Raw genomic sequence first — 13,110 nt, 5'->3', positions numbered from 1 at the left:
CAACGAATCACGGGGATCTGGACCTGGTCGGGTGTCCATAGTATATCCCTCGCGTCCGACTCATTGAAGAAGAACTCCTCGTCCAGTTTGAGGTGAGTAATCTCAGTTCTGATGTCCAGAAGCTCTTCAGTCTTAAGAGACAGTAGCAGCAACATTATGTACAAAACAAGTTACGAACAACGTTTTTTTTTAAAATAGCATCGTTGGTTAAGAACAGATAAGACGGCAGCCCTACCCTCTGGCGCCGCCATCTCCAAATCCTGCTCCGACCAAAGGTTAGTTCAGTTTGTGTTTTCAACCCTCTGTCCGACTCCTGCTTCAGTTCCAGGCTGGCTGGCTGACTGGATCCAGGCCCAGAAAAGGATCCAGGATGTTTCCAGGAGGCCCAGACAGCCATGCTTTTCCTCTCCTCAAGTTACTTAATGTCATTAAGAAAAGAGTGGCACAGGCACTGTGTGTGTGTTGTTGTGCTGTGGTGCTGTGTGCGTTTGTGTAAGAGGTTAAGGAAAAGTGTGTGTATTGTATTGCCTAGTGATGTCTGTTTCCCCTTTGTAAGTGAGACTTTCTCCCTTCGGACATTGGAGGGGCATTAACACTGAGGTGTTACACAACCACATGTCCTGACATAGGCCAGACTGTTGGGTAAGAACCCTTCAGCATGGTCACAATGGGGACAGACATGACTGGAAGTTACATGAGGGTGAAGGGAGTGATGGGCAGTGCACTTGGCCTACCATCTGGCACCTGCACCTCCCTGTAGCGAATCAACTGGCTTGGTAGGAGGGGCTTGGTGTGGGCTTGATTCATAAGCGTGTCCTCGACCATCTGCATCATGTCTAGAGCAGACTGGAGAAAGAGAGATCGAGAGAGCAAAGTGAGAGGAGCAAATGAGAAATCAGTGTTGTAATCCACCTTTTAAATGTGTCAAGATACCTCCTTTCCATAGCAGATACATATCGATAGGTCCTTCAACTGAATCGGAACACTGCTATAATATTCTGTCCACGCAGTAAAAGCTCTATCTAAGGTAATAGGAGTCCTGCAGTGCACGGTGAGTCTCTATGGTGATGAAATGGACCATTGGCCCCGCTGGCGCATCCAATTCCCTCTCCACTAGACTGTGACATCCCTCTACTGGGCATCATTACCAGACATAAGGGAGACTGTTCATCGATGGCTGGGATCTTTTATAAAGTGTAATTTGATCGGAGGATCTTATCAGGGTTCGACAGTGTGTTCACCTTCTGTGACACTGCTAGTGGACAGATAAAAGCATTCCACTTAAAACCTATATGGGAGAGGAGTGGCTAACCGTAAAAGCAGTTATAGAACATATCCACATTCCATACATCAAACGTCTTGCTGTGTGTGTCTGCCATTTACAAACGAAGTCTGTCCACTGGAAGGTAACTTCAAACTCACCTCCTTGGTGATGTTGCCGTGGAGAAGGGTCTCGATGTGTAACCGTGACAATAGTTGAGGTATGAAGGCCTTGAGGCGGGGGAGAGTGACATCTGGAAGACAGATTCAGACTGGAGGAATCAATCACAGAGCAAAATCTATAGAAATCGGGCTAGAACAGAATCAAAAGCATCAGTCATGCGGGTGTTGCTGCCACCGCATAGCATTCCTGTCGCCTACGCGGGCAGAAATGTACGTACACACAAACACACTCACCCAAACGTGGAGACATGCAGACACAAACAACACACTTCCTCTCTGCGTAGGTTGGTCAATCTGAATTCACACAGTGTCTGACCCAGATTCATTCAGATAGTGGTGAGATGTGGTGGATGAGCAGCCAGGGATGAGTGACTGGGGAAGGATGGGAGGATAGTAGGGAAGGGGGCACACACAGCAGTAGCTGGTCTGTAAAAACCAGGTACAGGGATCTGTGAAAGTCTGGAGACCCAGAGAAGGGCAACAAGGGCACTAACTAAAAACGTAGGTACTAGGTAGAGCTGGGAAGATACCAGTATCGCGATATTTGTTAGTATCGTGGTTGGGAAACAAAACACTACGCAGATTTAACTTCTTTAGGAAAACAGGCCTAATGTTAGAAACAAACATCAGATTTTATTTGTCGCATACACATGTTTAGCAGATGTTATTGTGGGTGTAGCGAAATGCTTGTTTTACTAGCTCCAACAGTGCAGTAATACATAATACACACAAATTTTAAAAGTAAAAAAATTCAATTACGAAATATAGAAATAATAGGCAAGTCCAGAATATAAATGCATATACACTGAACAAAAATATAAACGCAACATCCAATAATTTAGAGTTATTGTTCATATAAGGAAATCAGTCAATTTAAATAAATGCTTTAGGCCCTAATCTATGGATTTCACATGACTGGGCAGGGGCGCAGCCATGGGTGGGCATAGGCCCACCCACTGGGGAGCCAGGCCCAGCCAATCAGAACGGCTGAGAGTTTTCCCCCACCAAAGGGCTTTATTACAGACAGAAATAATCCTCAGTTTCATCAGCTGTCCGGGTGGCTGGTCTCAGACAATCCCGCAGGTGAAGAAGCCAGATATGGAGGTCCTGGTCTGGTTACACGTGGTCTGCGGTTGTGAGGCCGGTTGGACGTACTGCCAAATTCTCTACCAAATTCTATGGTAAAGAAATGAACATTCAATTCTCTGGCAAGAGCTCTGGTGGGCATTCCTGCAGTCAGCATGCCAATTGCGCGCTCCCTCAAAACTTGATGGATGATCTTGGCAAAAGAGAAATAATCTGGTTTGCGCTTAGTGGGACTGTCATTTGTTTTCAACAGGACAATGACCCAACACATGTCCAGGCTGTGTAAGGGCTATTTGACCAAGGAGAGGAATGGAGTGCTGCATCAGATGACCTGGCCTCCACAGTCACCCAACCACAACCCAATTGAAATGGTTAGGGATGAGTTGGACCGCAGAGTGAAGGAAAAGCAGCCAACTAGTGCTCAGCATATGTGGGAACTCCTTCAAGACTGTTGGAAAATAATTCCTCATGAAGCTGGTTGAGAGAATGCCAAGAGTGTGCAAAGCTGTCATCAAGGGTGGCTACTTTGAAGAATATAAAATATATTTTGATTTGTTTAATACTTTTTTGGTTACTACATGATTCCATATGTGTTATTTCATAGTGTTGATGTCTTCACTATTATTCTACAATGTAGAAAATAGTAAAAATAAAGAAAAACCCTTGAAGAGCAGGTCTGTCCAAACTTTTGACTGGTGCTGTATATGATGTGATGTGTAGACATCATGGACGATATGTGGATTGAATATATAGTATATCTGAAGAATACATGGATAGAATAGTATATGTACAGCAATAGTTGAGTAGGATGGACTTGGCTACAATACAGTATATACATATGAAATGGGTAAAACAGTATGTAAACATTATTAAAGTGACCAGTGTCCTATCATTAAAGTGACCAGTTATTTTGTCACCCAGAGTCACAATGATTTATTTTCCAAGCCATCCATCACACACAATATTTTACCTAGGGCAGGCTTTTTTTAAAGAAACAGAGTTTGGTCTGCGTCGTGTTTTTATTTTTGACATGGAAAAAATATTGCGATACTGGTATTGTCACAGCCCTAGCATTAGACAGGTGAAATAGGGACAAGTTTGAGGTAATAATGAAAACAGACAGAAATGAAGTCTTTTCTCCAAGGTGAACTCGGCCTCAAGTGATACACGGGACATTGTGAATGCATAATGTACTGAACGTCCAGACAGTACATCTGCCCCTCTTCCTACGGTGAGGTTTTCACTGCAGAGAAATGACTGCAGCTCATGGAGGAGCTCAAACTGGCTCAGCATTCAAATGAGAGCGGGGGAGAGATGGGAAGAGAAGAGTATGTGCGTACGTACGTGTGCCCGTGTGTGTGTGGGTGGGTGGGTGTGTGGAGATAGAGAGAGAATGGCTCACCATCCAGAGCATCCTTGAGCTCGTCTTTGGTCCAGGCCACCTCTGTCATCAGCAGACGCAGGTAGTACATGGCATGCTGATGGGGTTGCTCCGCCCTGAAGTTGTTCAGTGACCTCATATACTGGAGGAGCGGTCAAAGGGCAATAGGGGTCAACGTTCAGCCCAATCATATCAGGGGTCAGACTCAATACAAGGGTAGTTTGTGTGCGCCATGGGGTCAAACACAATATCAGAATCAAACAGTCAAAAACCAACATCAGCTTCGATCCGTTATGATTTCATAGCCTGAGTAGTTTTAAATTGGGCGGCGGGGCTCAGCTTACCGCTTCCTTGATGATGTCAAAGCGTTTCTCATCAATCTCAAACGCGGCCATCTTCTCAATGATCTTCTCCAGCAGGATGTGCTGCTTGTCATTGTAGCCCTTCACTGAGAGCTGTGGGAAGGAGATGGAAGGAAGAGGAAAAGAGAAAAAAGGTGAGCATAACTTGATGTGGCATAGAGCTTGTAGAAAATAACACTAAAATGTGTGTGCAGATGAATAAACAGCCCCATCGGTTAGGGAAACTAAAGGTAGTAGCGTTTTAGACGAACATCCCCAAACCTCTCCTCCTGCCCTGGCCCTTCCTCTAGGACAATGACTCCACTCAGCGTAATGCCTCTGTCAAAGAGGACACGGAGTGCTGGCTGAGTCCTGAGTACAGTCTGTGAAATGACCCCTCACACACACACACACACACACACACACACACACAGCAGAGGGAGCCAGGCTGGGCCATGAAGGTTCCTCTGCTGTGACTTTCACTGACGGCGCTAGCATCCACGCTAATGACTGTGGCATCACACACTAGCCCGTTAACACAGGGTTCCAACCCTGCATTGCTGCCACTGCAATGAACATATTATGGGTCTGTAGCCAACTACTCAACTCTACAAAGCACGCACTGCTCATTACCATCAACTGCAAATGCATTACCCCTTATTCATCGAGTTCTGTGACCAACTAACAATAAGTGATGCAGTGAGTGGTGTGTGTATGCGTGTACATTTACCAAACCAACCACACTGTGCATAGGCAGAGCCTAGTCAAGGTTATATGAAGCTCTGCTTCGCAATATCATCCAAACATTCGGGCCCCTTCATGAATCGGAAATACCCTCAGGCTACAGCGTTTCGCTCTCGCAATCACCCTCTACCTCCCCTTTCTCGCTGACACACACATACTGACACCAGTTAACTGTAAATCTCTTCCAACATCATTACCCTTGATGAGTCCCCAGTTAGTTTGTGCCGACGCAACTCTATTACTGGTAAAGCTCGGAAAACCTTAATACAAAGAAAAACACCCCATCATAAAGTTAGCTAGGTATGTGTGATTGGCCGGACTGGAGAATTCAAAGCATAATTTCCTAAGTATGTAGCATCAACTCATGAGGGATTAGCCTTTTAAAATGTATAATCCAAGTCTTAGGTAGTCTCTTATTTATGACCTTGGTATCACATAACAGTGGTAAATAACTTAACAAGCAGGCAAAATATCCTCATGACTAGTACTATGCTTCCTCCTGCACACATAAGCTACTGTTTCACAAAGGTAGGCCTAGTTTAGATGTTAACCAAATGTGAGAGGAGGTCCATTTAAAGAGTGAAACCAAACCACCACAAACCAAAGTTAGAAAGGAGCAGAGAGTGCGAGGGAGAAGACAAGCATCATTGGGCAAATGGGCATCTCGATTCTCCATTAAGCAAAAACATAGCAAAACCTAATTCCAATACTAAGCGATATGAAGATAGTTTTTCAAAGACAAATTCAAAGGCGCTTGCAAACACTATTAGCTATGTGTACAATGCCAGCTCCAGTCTGTAACCTACTATTGGAATCATGAGTCTGCAGAATTTACAGTACCTATACATTTTTCAGAGGATAAGCAGTGTTTTCGGCTTTATTCCTTTAGGACTTGTGAAGGAGACACTTACTGTTCTACTATCTGGCTGACATTGACAGCACAGACAATTTCAAAATGGATGCCAAAGATAAATTAAAATCAACAACATTTGAGCGAATGTATGAAGTTCTATATAGGTGTATTAGATGGGGTGTGTTTTCGGAGTGATTCAGTGAAATCAACGAGGCCAAACGTGTCCTTCAAGACGGGCAGTCTGCTGATATTACAGTTCATATTTTAATCCAGACCTGATCAGTTGAACTTACTCTGTCGTCAGGTAAGTATTGGATAAATTCATAGTTGATGTTCAACTTCATATCACTTAAACGGCATTCCTTGAAGACTACATTTGGCCATCCTTGCAGTGAAACCACAAGTCGCTGCATAAACGGACAGAACATAGGAAGGGGGCCTCTGGGACCTCCCCATCGTCCTAGAGACAGACTAACACATAGAAACAAATGGCGTAGATAGACGGAAAAGACAGTCTTCCACACTTAGAACCTGAAGATGGGTAAATAAGAATGTGTTCTTAACTGGACTTGCCTAGTTAAATAAAGGTTACATTTTTTTTTTTTTTTTTTTTAAAGATGGGCCCTCCCTCGTTCCCCTAGCTGTTAGGGGGGCTGACAGACGGACGCTGAACTTACAAGGATAGCATTCTTCCCTGAGGCTGCCATAGACCAAGCCCGGCAAGGCTGGCTGCATATGTATACTCTTAAAATCATCCTTCAATAACCTGAGAAACAGTTAAGTCATGTTGCGGTGCAGGGGGTCCGAGTAGAAGTAGTGACAAAAAAAAAAATGTAATAAACATGATTGTTGGTAAGGGAGGTGGGATAACGTTGTCAAAAAGACAGAGCAGGGTGAGAAGGTTGATTAAGAAGAGTATGTATATGCAGCCTCGCAACCGGCTTTTCTGTCCACCAAGGAGGGACGGAGTACTTTGCCACTAAATGCTAGGTTAATGCTACGGCTACAGCCACTACTACTTGGTGCCCATTTCCCATTCCTTTGTATCAGACTTTTAAAAATAAAAATACTGTCTCTGTCTCACAGAGGACTGTACCAAATGGCTATTTAAGTTCATACCCAAACAGTGCCACCACAAAAAGGAAACAAACAATTGTCAAGTCCAGCATTTTCCGACGAGGCGGTTTCGACGGAGGGAGAAAGGAAAGATGAAGAGGATGATGCAGCCAGGGCTGATACCAAGGCCCAGGTTGAGAATGCACGAGGGAGGAACAGATGGGTTTGGGATCGCGGTGGCGTGAGGGCGATGGGAAATTTGGATACTTACATACATCCCATAGATGGTATTTTGGAGGTCATAGTTCAAGCCGGCAAGCTCGGCTGCATATGCATACTCGTTGAGGGAGTCCTTGAGGAGCTCCAGGTACAAATAGGCCATGTTACAATGTATTGGGTCCACATACGCAAATGGGCTGTAGGAAAAAAAAACAGCAGTGATGAATCAACTGTTTGCTACAACACAGCTAGACATCCCTCTCCAAATCACTGTCCTTGAAAAGCAAAAAGTAGCAATGTTGCTTATACACTCATTGATTAATTCAAGGGTAGGGATCAGCAGGAATAGTGGGTTCCCATGTGGTCCTTCCTAATCCAATTTCAAATAGCAGTATTTGAGTCCTATAACTACAATAGCTTGTGTGAGGAAAATAATACAAAAGATGTATCACATCATCGTCTCATAAACTTGAACATGGGCTGTGGTTTGTCTACCAACCTGAAGAACTCAAAGTTCAGGCATGCCTTTGGTAGGAAAAACTTGTCATCCTGCTTGAACCACACCTTGCTCATAGCGGTGTCCTAGAAGAAACAAAGAGGCATGATTACATTAGCATTAGCAGCAGATTCCAATGAGGAGAAAGGGCATGCAAAAAGTACTACAGTCTGATATCTTCACATACTTGTTTTTAAGGAGGTAGAATAAATCTCTACAACTGCTTATGAACTTTGTTGGGTTGTGAACCGCAGTCAACAATGTACTGTAATACTGAAGCTAATAGCGCAAAAGAGATTCCAACCTGTCAGCAGTAGTTACCGCATACATCCTCTGATCAGAACACCTTGACAACAGTACTAAATACTTAACATCTCAATCCTGACACCGTTTCCTCATTATCATATGAAAGTTAATGAACAAATTCAGACACCTGAAACATGCAGCTACGCTTTCAGTTCGGTCTAGCTGCTTGGTGAATGAAGTAAAAATAGTTTGTTAAATGCAACACCCCGACATTTTAAATTTTAGTCAATTAGCAGATGCCCTTATCCAGAGCGAGGCTTACCTTGATTAGAGTGGGGGCGGAGGGAGAGTCCTTCTCCAGAGGGTAGATCTCAAAGCTGGTGGGAATGAACTCGTTCTTCATGGGCAGCTTGAACTTGCCATTGAGGTCAGCGTTTCCCCATTTCTGAAACACAGACAATTTAGCTAGTCCTCCTTGCTAAGTTAAGGGTTGGGTAGGGAATTTATTGATACATGACTAAAGGCTTCTACACATCTATCCAACTATAGCCAATAAACTATAGATGATGCAACTCAGACGAACTGTCCATGGCAGATTCTACATGACGCAGGATCAACTATGTCCAGTGGCAACCAACTACACACTAGGGTTTGGCAGTATACCGGATTTTGAAATACACATGGCATGACTTTCAATACTGTCAAAACCATTTATGAAACTTTTTTTTTTTTTTTTTACTTCGCTACTTTTAAGTAAATAGCTACAGGTTACAAGAAAGCAGATTGCGTTCTTCATTTGAACAGTCACATTATTTTTCATTATAGGGTAAATCCATTTAAATTTAATCACTTTTTGACAGCATCCCTTTTGATTTAAATACACATTTTCATACATGTCTGGCCATGGAAGAAGTGGTCAGAAAGTTATTTTTTTAACCTGAATACCAAAACATTCAGGTGATAAAAGGTGCTCAAAGTTGACCCATTTTGGATACCCCACTATACCATGAGACATCCACGTCTTCATCACTTGAAAATATAGTTAGGTTGAGTTCGATATCATTAAAAAGCTTACAGGTTTGTGTGTTATGCCTGCTATCGGTTGAGAAACGTACTCTTGAATACCGGGTGGGTATCATTTCAATCATAGATATATCATTAATAGAATGGACCTATCCCTTCAAACAACTTCAGTTTAGCTGGTATACCATTGAAATTGACCTTTTAACTCCTAATTACTAACACAAAGATGGTGTTCATGTCTATTTTATTATCTATATTATTTCAATAGGTCTCCTATGGAGGATTGACACTCATTTAAAACATATTCACATTCAAGTCAACATTCACTGATGTGTAGACCTTCAACCATCTTTGTGGTACCATTTGAAAGTTGAAATTTCAATTGGAGTACATTTATCAGCCAAAACATTACACCCACCCTGTATTCAAGAGCATGTTGTGTCTCAACTGATGGTCGGGCACAACACAAAAACCTCAGATGATGTAGAATAGGGTCTAAACTACAGCATATGCAAATATGGAAAAAAATCTGACTTGACGCGATTTTTGATCATTTACGTTTAAGGTGTAAAAAAGAAAATAGTTTGACAACCCTGTTTGTAAGCTTTTAAATGATATCAACCGTTTAACTTTACCAGTGATGAAGACATGGATGTCTCATGGTATGGTGGGGTGTGCAAAATACAGGTCAACTTTGAGAATCTTTTATTCATTTTATATCTTGAACGTTTTGGCATTCTGGTCCAAAAAGTCACTTTCTGAGAACTACAATGGGCAAAATAATTTATTGAAGGGGTGCATTCAAAAAGTGACTGAATTCAAAATGGATTTATAAAGCTTGCTGTAGTTGCCCGAAACATCTGACTGACCCAGTCATGTTTTGTTTACAAAGAGCACAAATGGAGCAAGTTTCATGATTCACTGTTGTACAGCCTACATGAGGTGATCAAGTTATATAATTCACTACTAAATGTTAAGTAAAAATGTGTTATTAATTTTTGGACATAACACCAGCAAATCAGCTCCAAGTTATTTACATTTTGGAAATCTGTTCCAAAGTATTCCCACGTATAATAGAAAGATGTACAGTTTGTGATCTCATACAAATGTAAGCAAGGTTTGAAATGATTATATTTGTCAAATATTTTAACTGTTCTGGCTTCTTGCGGTCAATTTCCAGTCTACAAATGATTTGTAATTATGTCCCGGCCCCCTGACCATCCGTTCAAGAATAAAATCATCCCGCGACTGAATCTAGTTGATTATCCCTGGTCTAAAATGTGCTACATAAACCAAATGCACAGCTGGAGAGTAACTTAGCTAAGTGGCTAGCTAGCAAGATCAATAGATTCTTAACAGCAGAGAATATTATCTATCCTGAATCATTAACTCTCTCCTGAATCAGATTATTTTTTGTGCATGTCTAATATTTAATATTTGTTTTGTATGTGCAGCAAACTGAGTAGCCTTCTGAGATACTTGTATAAATCCTGTTAGGGATAGGGGGCAGTATTTTCACGTTCGGATGAAAAGCGTGCCCAGAGTAAACTGCCTGCTACTCGGGCCCAGAGTCAAATATTTACATTTTAGTTAGTAGATTTGGATAGAAAACACTCTGAAGTTTCTAAAACTGTTTGAATGATGTCTGTGAGTATAACAGAACTCATATGGCAGGCAAAAACCTGAGAAAAATCCAACCAGGAAGTGGGAAATCTGAGGCTCGTAGTTTTTCTTTCTAATCCCTATCGAAACTACAGTGTCTGTGGGGTCACATTGCACTTCTTAAGGCTTCCATTGGCTGTCAACAGCCTTTAGAAACTTGTTTCATACGTCTACTGTTACTGGGCAGAGAATAGGAGCCCAGTCAATCAGTGGACTCTCTGGGAGCAGTGAGTTGTTTACTGCGCAGGCGCACCGCTCCTTTTTCCTCTGTAATGAATACGCTATTGTCCGGTTGGAATATTATCGAAGTTTTATGTTAAAAAGACCCTAAGGATTGATTGTAAACATCGTTTGACATGTTTCGAAGAACGGTAATGGAACATTGACTTTTTGTCTCTGGTTTTACCCTTGCGCATTTTGCCTTAGGTTAGTGAGCTTAACGCGCTAACAAAAGGAGGTATTTGGACATAAATATGGAGTATTTCGAACAAAAAGAACATTTCTTGTGGAAGTGGGAGTCCATTCCGAAGAAGATCAGCAAAGGTAAGATTTATAATACTAATTCTGATTTTACATTTACATTACATTTTAGTCATTTACCAGACGCTCTTATCCAGAGCGACTTACAGTTGTGAATGCATACATTTCGTACATTTCATTTCATGCTTTAAATTTTTTTTTATTTTTAATTCTCTCTCCTGGTACTGACTCCAGAAGTTGGCGGGTAACTGTATAGCTTGCTTTGATGGCTGAGCTCTGTACTCAGAATATTGAAAAATTTGCTTTCGCCGTAAAGCTATTTTGAAATCTGACACAGCGGTTGCATTAAGGAGTAGTATATCTATAATTCTTTCAATAACTGTTTTAAAGTTTATCAACGTTTTGATGAGTATTTTTGTAAATTGATGTGCTCATTCACTGGAAGTTTTGGGTGGCAATACATTTTCTGAACATCACGCGCCAATGTAAAATGGGGTTTTTGGATATAAATATGAACTTTATCGAACAAAACATACATGTATTGTCTAACATTGGGTCCTGGGAGTGTCATCTGATGAAGATCGTCAAAGGTTAGTGATTCATTTTAGCTGTATTTCTGGTTTTTGTGATGCCTCTCCTTGCTTGGAAAATGTCTGTGTGGTTTTTCTTGTGAAGTTGATGTCCTAACAATCTAATGTTTTGCTTTCGCCGTAAAGCCTTTTTGAAATCGAACAATGTGGTTGGATAAACGAGAAGATTATCTTAAAAAGGGTGTATAATAGTTGTATGTTTGAGAAAATTGAATTATGAGATTTTTGCTGTTTTGTAATTCGCGCCTGCTATTCCATTGGCTGTTGGCGAGGGGTTCCGCTAGTCCATAACATGATAACTAACTTAATGAGCTGGATTGTCTGTCTTTATAATTAGTTTGTTCGCTTGCGTTCTTCAGAATTCAGCTACAATCCGCTATAGGAATTCTCTAGTACTTTGTTAGCATTTTGGTAAGACCCACATTGGGCATTTAGGGGTATAAAGAATTTTTTATAGCGCCCCTCTGTGTGCTATGCAAGTATTGCAGTCTACCGCGATACGGTACAAGGGCGGTATAAAAGCAGGGATTTTTCTGCCATTGGGCGGGCCACCTAAGCATTTTTCCAGGTCACCCATGTCCAAACAGTGTAAAAGAAATATATATATATATTTATATATTCCAGGATGGAAAAACAGTGTAAACTTTACGGCTTAAACCAGATATAAAGTACGTAGAAGAGACAATGGGCCTTTATATTTGTTTTATAATATAATCTCTGAGAAATAACAATCACCAAAATAAAAGCTAGACAGTCATGGAAAATTGAAAATTCATTGTTTTTGGAATTTATCAGTATTGATTTTGTTATTATGTTTGAGCAAATGAACACTGCATTAGCCATGGGAAAAATTCATGAAATTGCAGGAAATTAGCTTTAAAACGGCAAAATCTCAGCTCAATGGCAAACCGTAGAATTAAAGGAAATTAGCTGAAAAATGCAAAAGTGTGTCCACACTGTCAAGATGGGGGCCTTTAAAATTCAGCCGCGCCGAAGGGACGACCACACTTATTGCCACAACCCCTGCCATAACCACCACATAAGCCCTGAAAGGCATGAAAATCTGGATAACAAGGCTGATTCCAAAAAATACAAATCCAGATTATTAAAAAAAAACATCCAGACTGTTGTGTTGGCTGTAGTCAGATACAGTGCCCTCGGAAAGTATTCAGACCCTTTGACTTTTTTCACATTTTGTTACATTACAGCCTTTTCTAATATTGATTTAAACAAACTGATCCTCAGCCAACTACACACAATACCCCATAATGACAAAGCAAAAACAGGTTTAGAAATTTTTGCAAATACCTCAACATAAGTATTCAGACTCTTCGCTATGAGACTTGAAATTGAGCTCAGGTGCATTCCGTTTCCATTGATAATCCTTCAGATGCTTCTATAACTTGGAGTCCACTTGTGGTAAATTCAATTGATTGGACACGATTTCACACACCTGTCTATATAAGGTCCCACAGTTGACAGTGCATGTC

At 41.4% G+C, this 13,110-nt stretch overlaps 1 protein-coding gene across 2 annotated transcripts in view; it reads right to left on the bottom strand.

Annotated features, from left to right (window-relative positions):
- Nucleotides 1–13,110, bottom strand: part of LOC106576795 (insulin-degrading enzyme) — a 45,348-nt gene that overhangs the window by 9,903 nt on the left and 22,335 nt on the right. For both annotated transcript variants that reach the window (XM_014154206.3, XM_014154204.3), the window contains exons 13-19: nt 8,188–8,310; nt 7,623–7,705; nt 7,176–7,320; nt 4,255–4,365; nt 3,932–4,052; nt 1,423–1,514; nt 735–846 (exon numbers count right to left, since the gene is read on the bottom strand). In XM_014154206.3, the coding sequence (XP_014009681.1) occupies nt 735–846; nt 1,423–1,514; nt 3,932–4,052; nt 4,255–4,365; nt 7,176–7,320; nt 7,623–7,705; nt 8,188–8,310 (787 nt within the window). The remainder of the gene's footprint in view (nt 1–734; nt 847–1,422; nt 1,515–3,931; nt 4,053–4,254; nt 4,366–7,175; nt 7,321–7,622; nt 7,706–8,187; nt 8,311–13,110) is intronic.

Source organism: Salmo salar, chromosome 18 (genome assembly GCF_965601325.2).
Source record: "Salmo salar chromosome 18, fSalSal1, whole genome shotgun sequence".
In the NCBI taxonomy this organism is placed as follows: domain Eukaryota; kingdom Metazoa; phylum Chordata; class Actinopteri; order Salmoniformes; family Salmonidae; genus Salmo; species Salmo salar.
Note: the sequence above shows the minus strand (reverse complement) of the source record. Positions and strands in the feature narration are given on the sequence as shown.